Below are 19,556 nucleotides of genomic sequence, written 5' to 3' on the forward strand. Positions count from 1 at the left end.
AAGGGTGTGTAAAACATCGGTAGATGCGGATGGATTTTCTTTCGCGATGCTGTATTTATCGAGGACGACGCTTTAAATATCGGCAGATAACTCGATCAACCAAGCTGATGACCTCGATACGTGGAATTTATGAGGCACTATGGAACAGGTACCAATAACAAAAACTAAACAATATTCTCTTCGTAGACATTTCGAAAAATGTACCGCGTATTCTGTAACGATACTTTCGTTCCTCATTTTATAAGTTTAGTAATTTTCTATGCTGTAAGAATAAGAGATACCCGGCGCCCATTTTTACGAGAGATCGCAGGTTGCGAGTACTTTTATTTGTTTTATAAATATGTATTTTTATGTATTTTAATTTTTGCGAAGATTTCAAGTGAACAATCGAGCAATGGAATGGCGTTACAAAAATACCTTTCGATCGTCAGTGTTTGATTTAACCGTGGAACTTTAAATATTTTTAATAACAACGACAGCGTCGTAGTATCTGCATCTATTTCATTCGTTTATTAATTATTCGCTAAGAATCTAATATTCAGAAGCAAGTAATGGAGAGAAAAGGAGAGGGGAAGGAGGAGAATAACGCGTTTCTCGTCTCATGGTCTACTCGCGAATCCATCGGTAAGACAGGCTTTTGTTTCGGAAGCCGAGTTGGCAAAAGCTAGATCAAACAATCGTACATGCATATTTGATACAGACATATTTTGTATGAACGAAATATTATAGTTTTAATGTACATCCTTTTGGCAGCGGTATAATATAGTCACTAACTACTCGCCATAAAGACGACCATATATCTCTATGCACGTTTTTGCGTGCACGTTAGAAATACGTGATTCGTAAAGATTATTTCACGGATACCAAAAGAAGTTAAAAAGATACCGAGACCCGAGCATATATACGCGTTACGTACATATTTACATACGTACAATATACATAAACATTGGGAAAATTATTCTTTTGAAAGCGGTAGAGAAACAAATATATGGTACATACATACTTACACCGACTTTGAGTGATTTCCACATTTTGTAAATTTTCCCTTCGTTTGTATGAATTCGCGAATACCGTACCATGTGAATACGCGATGTTTTTAATAAATGATGCTCTTCAACGAATGACGCGGGATGAATATTTTCATTTGATCATGTCGCGGGGCTGAAGATACGGAGATACGTATTTTCGATCAAAGGAGATTGCTTTCTGAAATTCACAAACAGCGGAACAATTTCTGCTAAAACGAACAACCTTTTCTAGAAGAAAACAGCTTCTCGTTAACGGTATAATTTAATTATCCTAGACGTAATTTTAATATATCTCTTCGATATCTCATATCTATCTTTCATATATTATACGTAATTTTTATTATATTCCAGCGCGTAATTGATCTTTTCTACGGGTCAAGATAGCTATAGTTGCTGCATGTTATAGACAGATATAAATGTGTTTCACAGTTTCAGAAATCCTAAAGTACGGATAATTATGATGTACAACTTATTCGTGAATAAACGAAGGACGATATTCGTGAATAAACAAAGGACAGTATTCGTGTTGCTTGTTTAATATTCCGTTTGCGGGTTCACGATCGTTAGCCTATTTAGTATTCGCAAAGAGGAAAGGCAATTATTTCCATCTTGCAATGTCACGTGCCGTAAAATGTATTTGTTTGCCGTTTCCAAAGCTACTTTTTATAGAGTGGAGCAGCTTACGTTATTGAAAGATAACTAGAGTAATAAACGAACAGTCTCTACTGGCAACGATTTCATTACAGTTCATACGTTCATACGTGAAATTGCTGGCAATTAAAATATAAAAATTTCATATCGTACCATTTGATTTTTACATCGCTGTTCGAACACGTTTGCTTTTTTTTTTTTTTTTATTCTGCCTTTAAATTGCTTCTCTGACTTAATCGAGCGGTTTAATCAATTTCATTTATAACATTAATTCAAGCATTCACAAAATATGGAAACTATATGCAAGCTTATATTTTAAACATAATAATCATGCTAACAATATAAATATGCAAACAACAGCTCGTCAGCAAGCTTGCCGTTGCTAATAACAATGCGTGTGGATATCGATCGTCCTTTCGAAGCGGTGCAAAAGGAAGTCGGTAACAATTTTTTATTTTTAAATATCGAAAGTACAGGGAAAGTGTATATCAAGATATTAGATTTCTCATGAAAGTCGCCGATATCAATAAATAAATTTTATTGCCATTTCATCACCTGGCAAATAACGTTTTGAAACGCCTTAAGAAATACGAACGATAAATACTCTTTTAAATCAGAATAAATGTATAAGAATAAGATTTAATTTGCGAATTATTTATTGCCATATAAATATATATACATATAGCAGGACGAGAACAAGGGTAAATATATATTTACACGGATTTCCTATTATATACGTATTTGGAATAAAAGGCGATACCTGTTTCATACAAACTTTATCGGACAATAAATTTGTCAGGACTGTGACGCGCGTTCAGCCTCACAGGCTGAAAAAATTCCTTTATCGATCTTGGAGCAGTACCTTTCCTATCCGTCCTTATAAGACACACAGATATAACCATTGGATAGCGAATGCGGATACGGCGAAAATGTATCACGTATGCACAGGCGCCGCAGCGTTCTCGTACGACGCTCAGAAATTTTACAACAGGGGAAAATCGATAGATTTCGTTAAAGCGATACTATCGCGTTCCTATGAAGAAAATTATGGTAGTGGTTGCACTCGATGAATGGATAATCAGAATACTCGTTGCCGAAATTGTTTTGCAAAGATAATTCGTTTTCCATCTGTCCGTGATATATTTATGCTTAGAAAGTTGTCGTGTTACTTTCCTTGGTTTGTAACATCGCTTCTGATTGTAGTCAATCTGCTAAGTTCCAGCATGGGTTGAACGATTGCCTGGCTGTTGTTCGAGAAATTTGTTCCGCATCTGTTATGGTTGTTACACACGACAGATGGAAACGGGACAATCGATGGCTTTACGATTTACCTTTGACCTTACGCTCAGTAAACTTTCTATATAAAAACAGATGAAATGGAAAAAGATTCCGTACAGGTTGCTACTTTTCATACGCAGGTATCTCTCTTCGATCATGCGAGAAATTTCATTGTTACCGTGTCACGAACAGAGCTTCTTGTATCGTTCTGTATAGCTTTCTTCTTGATCCTCGTAGTCGAAGAATCTCGAACTCCCGAGGAAAGGGATTTTGTTTCACCATGGTTTGAAATAATTGTGTTATTTGTTATTTGCTTTCGAATTGCCTTTTGTTAAAATAGACTTTTCTTTTTCATTTTGTAGTTTTAGAACGTTGATAAACCAACGAAGGGAAAAATTCGTCCCGTTTGTAAAATTGACCGATTACCTCGAAGATTTCTAACGTGTTTAACTTATCCCTTGGTTTATATCGCGGAGGCTGACCTAATTGGCAGATCAGCGACGCTGTTAACCTTTGTACAGTCCAGCTAGTCTGGCAAGATATCTGGAAAGTCGGCTAAATGGAGGTGTGGGTCGCGAGCCAAGAGACAGAGCGCCATGTCCATTGATTACCAATGCACCAGGGTACAAATTTATGACACACGGTTCTTGTTATTATCGAGCGACTGCCTAATAATTTATCTGGCAGGCCATAAAGCGCATAATTAGGACTGCGCTTGTGACTTCGGTGAGAGTAAAGATTACAAAATTCACGAAAACGGCAAATAGCTTATTTGCGTTGCGATGGACATTTGATTTGCTATCGAGATTATCATCGTTATTATTATTATTTAGTCGCGTTACAGACTTTGTAGAGTTACACGTTATTGCATTTCGTGATATTTGCATATTTATTTACTTCAATAGCCATCGCCAACTAATGTAAATATAATATCTGCTGTTTACATAATAAGTTGTTATAAGTTCGATGAACTGTTAACGTTCGAAAGCAATATCATTATGTTAATATGATAGCATTTTGAAATATTGGAGTGCGTTGCAAAATTGTTACAAATTGAAATTGATTCGAACGTCATATATATGAAGTCTATAAAAAATACCATGGGATAGATAAATTAGATGGACGAGAATTATTATACGATATTACTATACGCGGATAGAAACATCGTAATAAAAATATGAAACGAGAAAATTTAATACGGCTTCTTCCTCCATTTTGATATAAAATTTCTCTGTTCTGCTATCTTATTTCTTTTAAAAATATAAGGTCATTTCGTTTGATCGTAATTACTCCCATAAATGGTAGTATAAAAAGAAGCATTATAAAAAGAACTCAAAATCACTGTATCGATAGGAAAGATAAATATAAAAAACGTGGCGTCATGTACTAGAATGCACTTGAAAAAAATTGGCCTTTAAGTAATAAATCCAGCGTTTATAATAATAGCATTAATCGTGACGTACGATATTTCGTTAATTCGAAGAAACTAACAATTTAGGAAAACCGAAATAATTAAATTGCTTGATTAAATCTACCTAATACCTTTATGGGAAACGTATCGTATATCAACGTTGTATATAGTGTAGTATCGAACCGAAGCCAGCTGTGGTGTTACTGGGAAAACTAGAGCCAACCTAATGAAAATTTTGCTGAAATTTCGTTCCAAAATTCCTAATTAATTAAACTTGTCGCAAATTCTGTCATTACAAAGTTACGAATAAACAGTGAATGATATTAATTGTTGTGCAGTCAGGCAGAAGTCAAATTATTACAGACGAATAATTATAGTTTATATGGAATACGATGAATATGATTTGTAATAGATTTAGTTAGCATCTGCCACAATATACGAAGTTTCAAGTTACATTATAAAACAAAAACTTTGAGTCATTCAATTACCATAAGACGTTTTTCAATGCTGCAATTTTAGTTTTTACAATAACGCAGCATATTCTTCGCGATACTATTTGTTGTGTTTTGCTTTTAATATTTTAATTAAAACTCTCGAGTTTCTAAAGCAATATTCTTTCAACGTTAAGGTTACTGCTTTTCTTAATTTATATCTTATCAAAAGTTTGTACGCGCGCGCACGAATAGAAAGTACTTCTTTATTAACTCTTGATTGTAATATTAAAGGTTGCCTGAAAAGACAACGTTATTAAACAAGTAGATTTATATATTTCATCTTTTTCATTTTAAACGTTAATTCGCGCAACTTAATCGAACGGTCAAAGAGGAAGGAAAATTGCTGTACAAAGTGGTAACGTCGCTTCTATCAAACTATTAATTTTATTATATCGATTGATATTAATTTGATTTAATGTCATGTTTCCAGTCACGAACGCGTGGCAAAATACAACTTTAGAGGAAAATCATTAAAAAGGGAGCAAAAATTCGGTGACTCGACGTAACGAAATAATTTTTTCAACGCGATAGCGGAAAATAATTTGTATGGAAAAATGGTGGATAGAGGCGAGGTCGAATTAACGGGGATAGATCAAGTTACTTTAAACTTGCCAGTTATTCGTCGTATCGAGCTGTTAGATTTCATTATGTACGAAAACAATCGAATATACGTTGCAAATACTGTTCTGTTATATAAATATCGAAATATCCACAAATTTCTTACGACATAATCGTTAAATTGCATAGAAAGTATAATGTGCAAACCATGTCACGCGGTGAAAATAATAGAAGAAGGGTTAAAGGTGATGGCCTGTAATACGTTTTAAGAGCACACTGTACACGTAAAAGTACGCTCAATGTAGACTTTTCTCGCATGTTTTACTTCTTACTTGTTTCTTCGTGGCTTTTAATATGCTTTTTTACGCCATTATTTAGATACTGGTATCGAGCAGTATATAAATAGTTCAGTATCAAATACTGAAAATAAATAATACGTAACATATTCATGAAAACAACATACTATCGGTATTTACGCATATTTCTCTAAAATTTATTTTTATATTTAATTTGATTTATAGAATAAATCGGGCAAACTAATTTCTTCACAGTTGTAATTTGAAACATAAATAGAATTGATCAGCGTTGATCGAATATTTTATTCTTTCTTTTTTGCAGACTTTTAAATCGTTCAAATATTTCATATACGTATACGTATATCTCTTTAATTATATACAGACACTTGTTCTTAAGTATTATGCTCCAGAAATATCACCCTTAATAAAACCCTTAAGATTGAGGGAAAAATTATACTTAGATTCGTATTGATGTAAAAATATATTAGTAAGATAAAGGGATAAAAATATTAAAAGGAGGGTTCATGTTCGTTGGCAGAATTAATTTCGTACGTTTCGTTTTAGCCGTTTGGTTAGATAATTACTATTCTTTTCTTCTTTGTTATCCTCTTGTTGCTTGCAGCCGCGGATATGTTATTTTAATATCAGGTTCCTTCGCCGCGCAAACACTACGTCTAAATTGGATGTGAAATTTGGTGGTAAATGTGAAACTATTGAACCGAGTAATAAAAATATTTTTACATCGTTTGCGTTTAATCTCAAATGTTGCGATAACCGCGCTAGGTTTCATGGTATTGGAATCTGGTTGCCGTAGCGTAGATCGGGTCGAGAAATTTATTTCTACGTTTTATAGAAAATAAGTCCAATATCTTGAAATCGTTCGTGCATTTATATAATAACTTGGTAAGAATTTTGTTTTCTACGCGGAAACATTCTGATCCGCTTGACAAATATTCGCGTTTCATTCCGAGGCCGAACATACACGGAACATGTCTCTAATAAAATTATTATAAATCAAATAACATCGTTGGAAAGTATTTTCAAGGAAGAAAACGAACGATCGCGAAACATTTAAAATTTATAATGCATTTACAACGAACGAATAAGTTCGGAATAATAACGCAGGGATAAACGACGTTTATCCAGTATCGTTCCAGTCGATCGACGACAATTGTATCGCGAATACCGTATACATAGTCTCTTAATTAAAATTCGCATCTTCCTACGCACGAATATCGTGGCAAGGAATTTGAATCGCATTGAATACCTGCCACTTGTCCACGTCGAAATTCTCATTCGTATACAGTTTCAATTTCCACGCGGTTGGTATCCTCAGATGCATCGGATCGCGTTTTAACGCTCGATATCGAATGAATGCGAGTCGCGAATTGTATTATGCGTTTCAATCTCGCGACCATTAATCCGATTCGCTTCTATTATATGGCGGATATTTTACGAAACAGAGTAAACGGTATCCGTTTTTGATTCGCGTATGCGAATTAATCGTAGGTATAGTTTTTCTCTGGCTGTTGCTATTTCAATAGAACCTTTGATAAAATTGCGTAACAGACGAACGAACGTATCCGATTTTTCCGTGTGTTTTGCCGCATGTAATCCATATGGGATGAATCGTGAAATTGAAAGAGATCGTATCATTCGTTTTCACGGAAATAGAACAAATGATGGAACAGGAAACATCGTGCTACTGAAATAGGTTATTAGCTACTCGGATGACCCTGTTGACGTATAATTTTACGATCCGTCGCGAAGCTTGATCTATTTGAAAAAGCTTTAGCTGTTTGTAATACGATATCAGAATTCCTAAAGTTCGCGAGAGGAATTTAACGTTCAAGCGGAAACTGTCGCTAAAGCTTTTTTGCGGTTTACGATTCGATAGGATTATACGAGGAAGTTCAAAGTAAACATCCCAAGTTCGATATCGAATGCCTCGAGTGCCTTTGCGTTCGACAAAGCGATCTTTGTCATCGGCTTCATAATTTATTCCCGGATTATCAGGACATAAAGCGTTTGAAATTTTCACCAAGAGACGACATACGATATTTCGGAAGGAATCTCACGTTACGGTATTTTCCAATTACACGGTTTAAAATAGCGTAAAAAATTTCTGATTTATCTAATGGACGATCTTTTAGAGACGCGCGTATTCTCACCTTTTATTCGGTTTTGCGAAAAAGGAATAAGAAAAACGTAGAGAATCAACGTGGCCCGAGTCGAACTGCATCGCTGTAAAATTTGTAGCGGTTCTCTAGTCAGATATATCCTTAAATCACTACGAAATTCTAGATTCTCAATAAAGTTCTGTTTTTATGAACCAAGGCCGGCATATTATGCCGCTAAAACAGCTCGTTTCATTCCCTCTTGTTCACGTTCCTTTCATTTCTTTTTCTCGGTCTGTTACTCGTTTCCCTCTGCCTTTTGCTTGCTTTATATTTCATGCGCGCTGCCTGCGTTTCCCTCTGGTTTTCCCTTGTTCGCTCGTTTCTTCATGTGCAATGCCGGCCCGAGAGGCCACGGAAGCGTAGTGCCAGTCGGCGTAGCATCAGAAGGGATAAATCGATTTTGTTTCGAGCTAAAAATAAGCTTCTCATGGGAGCTCATCTCGCGAAACTGGCGCGCAGTTTCTTCACTTACGCTTATCTCTTATCACACCTACAGGACGTCAGGGATCATCAAGGTGTTCGTATCAGCCGCAGCCGGTCAATAGTTTCCTCCTGCCCGCGGACTCGCACACCCAAGGATTACGATACAAACCGGTTCTCAATTTCTCTCGGAAATCTCGTTTAATAACCGCGGATTAACTGGTCACTTGCATCGTGCACCGTCTTCGATAATCAGTTGCTTGTTAATATACCGATTATATAAACCGCACGATTTTGTCACGCTATCTCGTGCTTGAACGCCAGTATTTACCTAAAAAGCCTGTAACGTATGTGGATGTCGGTCTTCTTCGATTAAACAACCGAAGTTTACCCTTTGAAAACTCATAATCGACGCGACTTGAGAAAACTTTTAGATTGTCAAACTTTCTTTGCCGGATAAAAATAATACGCGCTTTTAATATCACCGCGCGAACTAACGATTTCCATTATCTTCCACGGATTCTTCATTTCCACCGTGTCATCTTCAATAAGAATAGAAATAAAATACAGAAATAGATCACCAGACATAAAGGTGTTAACTTAAACTGTTTGCAAAAAGTTGAGCGGCGATTTATAAAATACCAGCGATCTTTTTGATATTCCACGGATTGCGTATACGCAGCGATTGCTATTATAAATTACACCGCGCATGTAAAATAAAAGCTTGGAAATTTGATCGTATTTGCTGGCAACGTGGATATATTTCGTTTATTTCGAAAGTTTGCATTCGGTTAACTCTTACGGCAGTAACAAAGAGAAAATTGCTTCATTCGCGGAATTCCGCTAATACGTATCATGTAATGAAGGAAATAATCTGCATAAATTAATTTTATATCGAAGCGGTTTAGTAGACGTTTATTACAGAAGCTTTAAATGGCATAACATTGAGCGGCGTTCCGTAAGTCGTTGCAATTGTGGCTACGGTACAGTTCTACGAATGAGAGAAGTTCTGTAGTTTAGTTTCTAATTAAGTATACTTTATCGTCATTAATTTACTACCATTGTCGAAATGCATCTGCTAATTGGCAGCTAATAGCTATGTAATCTTCTCTTCTACTTATCTACTTATCTCTCCTCACATATTTTCTTTGCTAAATCATCGAAGTCGAGAAAGCTTTTTCTCTTCCGATAAGAAATCGAGGATGGAATCAGGCACGACGCGACGCCCCCGCTAAATTTATGACTGACGCAATATGCGTAGAAAATATATGTATAATCGTACATCTTAAAAAATATTTTAAGCACGAAGATAACATTTCACGTGCTCCTTTGTGACAGATTATGAAAAGGTTATAAATAGTAACGGTGTACATGAAACCGGCAATGGCGTTGTTTTTCACAAGAGAATTTTCAAGTGACAAAGGCTTACAACAGGTCACGGGATATTTTTAGTGCTCGGTGAAGTTATTCCAAAGAAAATAAAAGTGTCGTAATACCCTTGAATATTATTATCGATTAATAATTATTATTGAATAAAAAAAGAACCGCCAGCACGATATTCTTCGTAAATAAAGTTCACATAGTTAATTCGTTCCTTTTGCCGCAGATTAACTCTCGATTGTTCATTCTTCATTGAAAACTTTCAAGCGAATCCTCGTCAAATCGTTTATCCGTTTTAACGTAAACGATGCAAGTTGATAGATCGTTAGGAACGAATTGATAAAACTGTAACTCGGTATCGAAGCCGAATCAACCGACGCCTGTGGTTGATCAGCGAGACATCTTCTCGAGGCATCTTCAAGCTCATCTTAAGACATCAAAAGCAAAGGCACTTTCAGCGCAATCAAGGGCTCTTCCATCGAAACGTTTACTGTTAACCCGTTTTGTTTCAATTTCCTTCGTATATTATGCCAGGTAGATTACAGTTGTACGTATTGGTAATTCCGTATTCGGATCGATAATGATAAGTGGCATCGGCAATCCCCGTGAAACGCGAACGTCTCAGAGCCGATGTGGCTTCATAACGTCGATTAACTTATTCCCCTGTGACTTTCTGCTTAACAACGGACGATGCATCGGCATGTGAATCGAGTCTCGGATAGTATTAGCGTTTCTAGTTTCTACCGAACGATCTTGTTAGTATTCATTGTTTCGTGACGTGGTGCTGTTATGCTTGACGACGTGATCATCGATTCGATGCGCATCGAAATGTTTCGATAAACGCAACGCGCTACAACGTACTAAATTAATTATATCGATTAATTCGTTTCTCGTGTACAAGCAGATATGATTCTTAGACAATTACGATACGTTATATCGATAAATCACCGATACGTACGAATCCTATTGAAATTTTCGTTTTCACGAAATATTTACGTTACTTCACGAAAAATTACGTTACTAGAATTTCGGATATATAGCGCGAATCTACTTTTTCAGGGATACACGTACACACGGAATTTTTAAATATAGCTAATTTAATTTATTTACAATTTATAATTCGTTAAAGTGGGAATAATTAAGCGAAAAGTTTGTTTGACAGTTGCTTCGTAAAATGCAACGTTATTCGCCAATGTATCGAAGCAAAATGCGTATTTCGTTAATTTCTTTGATCATTTCCAACGATTTTCGCTCGTTTAATGGCTTTCAACGAAACGATTATCCATAAACTTTCTTTCTTGTCTTTTTGCGCTATCTGTAATTTCAGTTTGCCCAGTATCTTTATAAAAAAGGAAAAAAAAAAAAAAGGAAACGATCGTTGGGATTAAACGTTTGCAAGCGTTTCTATAAAACGTTGATTTCGCGTAAACCGTCTAAATCTTTCATAAAGATATTTCATTTGTTTCAATATTTCGAGCCTGTATGCTATTGATTTGTATTCGCGACTACGAATTCATATATCTTCTATTAGGTCGTCCGGAAAGTGTCTTTCTTTTACAGACACGTCTTCTACAACGACGCATCTTTATACAAACATGAAACCTAATCAATCAAACGTCGTGATCTTTATCCTGATAGAACAAAATGGATCATACGTAATTCGATAAAATAATATAAAAAGGAAAATGTTCTGCATCTATTATTTCCTTCTAAAACGAAAGCAACTTTTCGGACGACCTAATGTTTATACATTATTATTATTTTACATTAGGTACATGTACATTACCATTATTTTTCATACATAACTGTGTGTATTTGTTCGAGATGGACGTATATTCAATTAGCACGGATAATGTTTCCATTTACACGAAGAATGAAAGATTCGGTCGATGTGTTTAACGTTTCCTATATTGGACGGCATAAGGTAACAGTTTATCGACTAGAAATAAATTTTCATATTAATTAGTATCATGTACTATAAACGATTTTCATTTGCATCTGGAAAGTTTGTCATTGAAATCGACGTTTGAACGCGATTTCTATGTCAGCGAAGCATAATAACGTGCAGAAATTAACGCGCGCTAATTTACGTAATTCACACAATACGCAGAGTAATTTTGCGCGAAATGTTCGAAGCGAATATCGTCCGGACGAAATAGGATATAGAAATACGTTGTTTCAAAACTTTCATACGTTCGTAAGCACTGTGTTTCGTTATTTCGTTACATAGTTTGCGGAATGTGAAATATTTCTACACCGAAATTACACGTATTGATTCGCTTGCCTATGCAAGAGCACGAAACAAATTGCTCCAAGCCACTGAAATTATTCTCAGTACTTTTTCCTCGACTCTAGATCTGAAAATAAATTGACGTGTCCTACGTGTTTCATTTTCCCTGCTATAACGATAAATGCGTACTGTTCCACGTTTCACGTGTATACAGAATGTCACAAAGTATGTGTGCGCAGGATTAACGATACTCGCTGTATTATCTACGATTTCGATCGTCACGTTAGAGCGAGAAAAATTAAGCGTGGAAGAAATGGAGGAAAAGATTCGTCAGACGATTTATCGATACCGTCGCTCGTCCTACGTCTGACCAAAGCTAATCTCTTCTACGTGAAACGACCCGATGCTTCCTTGTCGTTTCGCTGATTTTCCTTTGATTAATAGACGTTGAGATTAAGCAAGCCGTGGCGATATAAGTAAACGATTCATCTTGAAAAAAACTCGCGCGATATTCCTTTCAGCAGGTACCTTGGCTCATTCGTGGCAGAACTCGTCTCCGCAGCATCTATTCTTTATATCGTCGGCATAAACAACGTCCCTAGGAAGTTGTTCTTTCCATCAGCTAGGGAGCTGTTTTCCTCCTCGCTTCCGTTAAATATTTACACTCGACGTCCGTTCCAATTTCATCCGGCTGTACGAGTGCCTGGCCCGTATCTGGATTTGTACTTCGTACACTATACTTCTGTATTTGTTCAGTCGGATTCGACGGCTGAAAAGGTATGATTAGTTCATCGAGACGGAAAACTGCGGCCCCTACGTATCGCTGCCTCGTTCGCTTCCGATTTTCTTCCATACCAATACCAATACACGTAGGAGAAGATAACGTCTAGCCGATATTTCGTAGTTTAAAAACAGGAAAACGTATGCTGTGAAATCTGTGCTGGATTTAGTACGCGTTATATTCAAACAGATCAAACGAAGCTGATAGTTTGTATTTTTATTCCCACGTATCGTCCACGTAAAATCTCTCTTCGTTGCTGTACTTTCCCCATTCTTTTTATTTGTCAAGTTGCGTTTCGTGGTTGTCCAGGCGGCGATGAAAAAAAGAATACAGTATTTTCGTTGGAATCTGGAGTACCTACCGCGCATGAATTTAAATTAGGCACAGAAACACGGTGAAATATTAATCTGGGAATACTCGCGAAAATTCTATGAACGAAACACCGCTGGTTACAAAAGTATCTCACAATTCGAGAAAGTGTTCTCAGAACCTATGCACAAAAGGAATAATCTATTATCATTCTTTCTTACGCTAATAATAATAAAAGCATTGTCATTATCGTGAGATTAATTATTTCGTCTTTTTCATCATTGAGAGACAGGGAAGGTGTCCCTTTATAATTGGCCAGGGAATTAGTTCGTTTTGTTCGCCAGTCAATTCTGGTTCCCAGTCATAAGTAACAAGATACTCGCACAGCTAGCAATCAAAGTAATCACTTTTTCTTGCAAAGTGGATACAGATGATCCAGCAGGTAGGTACCTTCCGCTATCGAGTTTCTTCGGATCTGATTCGTTTTGTGACAATTTCTGACTTCGTCGGATGGAGGAATTAAACGGTTAAAACGACATGGTCAGATAATAATAGTCGATGAAAGGTATAGTCTTGTTTAATGGCATTGGGCAACGAATACCATACGATCGTATATCGAATAATTAAAAATTATCCGCTCAAGGGAACAAAGGTTTTTATATCCATGATAAAACTTGTTGCCGATGCGCTTTGTAGGATAATTTTATTAGAAAAGTCATAGCCGGGGAACATTTTTCAGAGAAAATAAAGCGTTTAACGTTAATTCCCTTAATAATAATCCTTCACCGAGAACAGACGATATTCGTGAAAGAATTTTGCCAAACTTTGCGTTCTTACTAATTATGCTTAATGCAATTAGAAGTTGAACAATATTATAAAAGTTGGACGAATTCAACGTTGTAAAAATAATACGATAATACCAACATACGACGTGTACGCAGAATGTAATTAGACGAATGAAAAGATAACGAAACAAGCAGAACGACGCGAATTAGGCTAACAAATGAGAAAGGTAGGATAGAAACACAGAATGGCCTTGTCCGCATATCCCCTGCAGAGTATCAAAGTTAAAGGGAGTGGTTGGAGGCTGACTTTAATCCATGTTGGCCAAAGGAACATTAATTCCCTAGCGACGATTACTATTAATAGTCTCTCTTTCGTCGAAACGACAGTATACCCATTCACGTATTTGTCGTGAATTTCGATTGAATCGCAACCTCACAGCTTACACAAGCTTCGAACGATGCTCTATATATACATTTACAATTTTTTATATATTTGACTAGTAAATTGGTGGATGTATCACGCGTCGAATGCTTTCCCACTATCCTGCGATTTCGACGAAAAATCGTTCGGTTCCTTTACTTCATCGTATAGCTGGATGCGATCGAACTTGCAATCCCACGTTGAAACGAAATTATGAAGCAGATCGTGACGTCATAGGTTGCCAAGACATCGAAGAAATTATTTCCATTTGCCCGAGGATTTCTGTCATAAACCTGGCTGACTTTAAAACGGAGAGCAATTAGCACGACCTAAATATAAATGGAGCAAGAAAAGTTGACGTTTGAACGATTTTGACGTTAATGAGAAACATTATTCAACTAATGCTAAAGCCTCGCGTGCAAATAAAAGATTAGGACACGTTCGATATTTATTTTCTTTCGTACCGTTAACTTGTATCATATCGTGCTATCATGTTTCGGAGATAAACGCGTAATTATTTTCGCGAAGCTAGAACGTGAGAAATTATGAATTTGATGCTATACGAAATCATGGCGAAGTCGTGTGAGGCTTTCCGCTAAAAGTTATGTAAAGCAGGACAGATCTTCGAGGTGGGTAACGCATGAATAAACTGCGGCAGTCTGAGAATTTCGTGGAGTAACAGGAGCGCGGCGAAAACACTGACGTAATAGGTCAAGTGAGACAGAAAAGGGATTATTTCCGCTCTTCTCTAGGGATCCTATCATAAAACTTCCCTACCTTAATTGGCATCGCAAAAAAAAAAAAGAAAAAAATTGAAACTCGAGCACCGGGCGGAAAGGCGAGAGCCAAGAACCGTTTTCTCCCCTGAGAGAAACTTTCGTAGCTGAGTCGGCGGCAAATTGTCTGTAAGTAACGTCTAATATGCGTCCTCGTGGTGGAGAAAGTACGTGCTTGACAACCGCTTGATGGATTACTGGCGTCCCGTTGGCTCGCCTTATACACAGCACCGTAATCGACTCGATAATAAGAACTTCTGGTTCCGATGTTTTTCTCTGTCGAGATATACCGATGTCGACGACAGATCTCTCAGAGATTTATTAAACGTCTCTCTTTTTCATCACTTTGTTTCAACGCTTTCGATCAGTTCCGCAATGTTATCGCGCTACCTTTGTATTCGGTCTTTTCATTGAAACGTACCCTTTTTTTAAGCAGCGAACGTATTTGTCGTGAGTTGTACAGATGTTCGGTTAAGTCTTACGGAAGAAACGAAACACAATCAACGATGTATCGCAACATGGAACGTATGGAAACACGATTTCGCAGTCTGAGAAATTAAAAGGTCGAAACAGAAGGTGTCGAGCGATACTCAAAATTGCTGGCCGTGTGGCGCGAGAATCGAAACGCAGTAAAATTTATGCAAAGCGAACTAAATTCTTCGTACAACGCAACGCTACTCATCGCATCGACAAATCTACATTTTCGTTTATTGATAACATTCACTTTTGCATTAATAATACGCTTCTCGAGTAAAACGCATAATCTGTTCGTAACATGTCGTAAAATATTTCCTTTTCCAGAGTACTACGTTCTCATCTTCGTGTGTCTTCATGAAATTATTATTACTGTTAGAATAATTCAGTATGTTTCGTAAAAGCCTTCCACTTCGTACAAGGAATATCGTTTTATTTGTACACGTAAATACGGTTTGCAATTGAAAGCTTATTTGTTTCAATATCCGCTACGAACAACCAAGCAACAAATTCGAAATTTCTCTCGCGAAGAATTTCCCATCTTTGCATCTTCCAACCACGGTTTCTCAAATTAATCAACAATTCCGTTGACATCGATTTCGTCGACCTAAATAGTTGCATTAGTTGAATCTAGATTATTGCACGTGTCGCTGGAAGTTGGAGCGGCTTCGAGTTTTGAACACTCTGTCGGCATAATTTCATTGCAACTGGCCGTACACATCTTCGATCGTTGACAAACATACTGCACGGTTCACTCGTTGTCGACCTCGAACCGAGGTTTCGTTTACAATAGGCCACATGCTCTCTCGTGCGTCCGCTCTCTCGTGTAGATCGTACGCTTGACAACATACCCGCAGTACGATGTCGCGGGTTATAATAAAACGCTTGAGTCAATACGGCGAAATGTACAATTACGAGTACCTGATCGGTCGGAATGTATTTAACGCTTGACTGGCGTATAATTTATTGCGCCCACATCTCTGCCTTTTGTATATTTGTTTTTGGTTCATTAAAACTTTTCAATGAATTTTCGAAGTCCGACGGCCCTATCCATCGCTACGGTTGCTATTGGAACGATTTATATCGAAACACGGTTTCTTCAAGATTTGCGTCGATCTATTGGCGAATAATAAACGAATAAGGCATTCTCGGTTTAGTCGAGTTACTCGAATTCTATCAACTTGAAACGCGTTAGCAGCGTAAACTTGTTGTTTGCTTCGGACGAAATTTTCTTTCAAATTCTTACCTCTGCTTTTGCAATTAACCGAATCACTGACAACGAGTACAGCGAATAAGTTAAGTTTACACGAAGTTCGCCGTAAACGCATCATTCCACAGATACGAAATGGAATTTGATTAATTATGCTTTTGCTACACGATGTGTTTCAGCACTGTTTCGCGATATCCTATAGAAGGGAGAATCAACGATCATACGAGCTAAAAGCGGCTACAGAGTCAGACTGCAAAACGTGGATCGAAGCTATACGAGAAGCTAGGTAACTATATATTATGTGTGTAACTTATAGTTCGAAATGAGCGTGATTAAAACGATGATATCTTGGCATAGTTCGGGTCCAAGGTCTTTAAAATATCAAAAGAAGCTTAACAATATGAAGAGAGTGGAGAAATAAATCATAAAACGATAACTTCTTACGCGTTGTCCTTTCTCGTATTTTGTAAAATAGCAATAAGATTATTTTAATTTTTTCATTTCCGTAGCTCGCACGGCTGCCATAGATTTCGAAATCGTGGTTGGCTCGTCCGTTCTTTTTCACGTTAGCGCCTTAATGGCTTTGCCTATGTGACAAACGTGATCGCGCTGGCAATGCCTCCAGGTGTGTCAAACGACCATAACGTTCTCTACGTGCGTCACTAACATCGCATGTTGTTCATCGTCCGTTCTTTTTTCTTTCGCCAAAGCAGGCGGGCAACCAACCGTTGCCCTGATCCTTCTTTTATCGATTCGCAACTATTATTAACAAAATTTGAACGAAATTTGAACGAGATTTCAATGATCAGAATCGGGTTTTCCTGTATTTTAACATAAAGGTAATTTTATCCGCGTCCGAATAGGATCAAGTAAGATCTGAAATGGATAAAGAGCTGGAGAAAAAAACGTTCAGGGTTATATTTTAATATTGTTCTCTCTTATCGAAGCCGACTTTTATAATCCTTGGAAAGGATACGTACGAAAAGGATATCTTCTTCCTTGGATCAACGTGGACTTATATTACCAACATATATATTATATACATACGTACGTTTGCTCTTTTGAGTTACTGGTTTCTCTGATTGCTAGCATTTTACATTTTACGACTCGGCACGATATGATGTTACTCGTATTACGTCCGCCAATAGCGTGTTTTTGGGATGCTACCGAGCTTGTTGTTTGTCATCGCGTGAAAGGACTAGTGGCTATCGATTAAATTTCAGTTGGTAGGGGAATTGGAGTTATTTGCACTTGTACTAATAAAAATCGTTTGTTCGAATCGAGATATATGATACGGAAAGATATTTAAATAGAAAATAGCACGCTGTCGACAATTTTCATTTTCATCGGAAATTTTAATATATTCTAAGCCATCGGTGCATGCGAAAAGAACGCACGGAGAAGAATAAAATGAAATTACACAATGGAGATATAAAGGAAACAAACCATCTAATAGCGTACATAGAACGCTTGGACTCTGTTGTCTGATCAATTTCGGTTCGATACTACTTGAAACGACTGCACGCTTTTCTAAAGTGATCCTTAACTTGTCAATATGTCAAGTTCGTTTGCAGTTGTATTGTCTACAGTGACTCGCAAACGCGTTGCAATTTTAAGAATGAATGAGTTTTTTCAAATTGTATCAAACGTCTTGAATCTTTTGGAGATCTTAAGAGGATTAGCTTACTGAATGAGGTATAAAGGAAATTTGAAGAAAATTGCAATTGGAATGAATACAATTTAAACATACGACAAGAAAGTTAAAGAATGGGGACGTTTACTTTTTTCCTTTGCGATTGTTCCCAATCGCAATTTTTTCAAAAATTTTTTTATGCGTCATGTGGTAAGCTCTAATTCTCCTAGCTTTTAAATAAAAACCGATCCGTTTGGTTCGATTTTAAAAAAGCTTGAAAGGGTTGCAACAGTTTCACGAGTCACTGTAGTATCTAAAAGCGGCTTTAACAAGATGTACAATAACAAGTCAGACGGAATGCCATTCAAAAACTACTACATATAAATATTGTACAAAATATTGCAAAAATATTTTGACGAACAACACTAGCTTTTTACTTGCAATTTCATAGTTTAACATCTGCTGTAGCTGTATGTTGTTTATCAATCTCTGACTATATCTACCAAAGGTTAAGACAATCAGAATTGTATTAAAATCTTTTGCTTGGCTGGAATTACGGTGAATTTTGATCTGATTAAAACGTAAACACGAAGGCAGATGTATGTATCTGTTCCACTAGCAACTTGATTATTCATTGCAGTTTCAACAGATTGCTGTTGCAAAAGGAGGAGCTCGAGCAGAAGCATTTGCACCTGTTGCAGATTGTCGAGTCCGAGAAGACGGCCAAGTGGCAGTACACACAGCAATGCGAGGAGCTCGCATCAGAAATAAAGAAGCTCCGAGGGGAAGTATGTTAAACACTAGCTTCGCCTAATTTTCAAATAGTGGAATTGGAGCTAAGGTTATTTCAATTAGCTAGGAAATTCGCCCCGAAGGGTGTCGTCACGATTCTTTGTAATGTGACACGACGTCAAAAACATCAATCTGCATAATAACCAAAACGACCGCATACATACTTATTTTCTACGTAATACAAACGATACAACAAGAGAGACAAAATTGTTCACATTGTTGCAACTATGACGGAAACGTATACGTTATTGTCACATTCGTGCACAGATTCCTGGGTTTCGTTACGGTTTAACAATGACGGCTATGGGAAACGTCGTAAACGTTTCCTAAACTCCGATCGTCCCTTGCCACAACAGTATTTCGTGAGATAAGGATGGCCCGTTATGGTTACAGCCTGCTATAGGATAAGGTTTCGTTAAAACTTTCTCCGATGTTGTAACAACGAATCT

General features: G+C 37.0%; 1 protein-coding gene across 5 annotated transcripts in view; it reads left to right on the plus strand.

Moving 5' to 3' along the window:
- The window catches only part of LOC100647186 (ras-specific guanine nucleotide-releasing factor 1), a 56,314-nt gene that overhangs the window by 12,419 nt on the left and 24,339 nt on the right, over positions 1-19,556 (plus strand). For all 5 annotated transcript variants that reach the window (XM_012310973.3, XM_048408253.1, XM_012310974.3 and 2 more), the window contains exons 5-6: positions 16,862-16,968; positions 18,956-19,103. In XM_012310973.3, the coding sequence (XP_012166363.2) occupies positions 16,862-16,968; positions 18,956-19,103 (255 nt within the window). The remainder of the gene's footprint in view (positions 1-16,861; positions 16,969-18,955; positions 19,104-19,556) is intronic.

The sequence above is a fragment of the Bombus terrestris genome, chromosome 8, assembly GCF_910591885.1.
Source record: "Bombus terrestris chromosome 8, iyBomTerr1.2, whole genome shotgun sequence".
NCBI classification, from domain to species: Eukaryota; Metazoa; Arthropoda; class Insecta; order Hymenoptera; family Apidae; genus Bombus; species Bombus terrestris.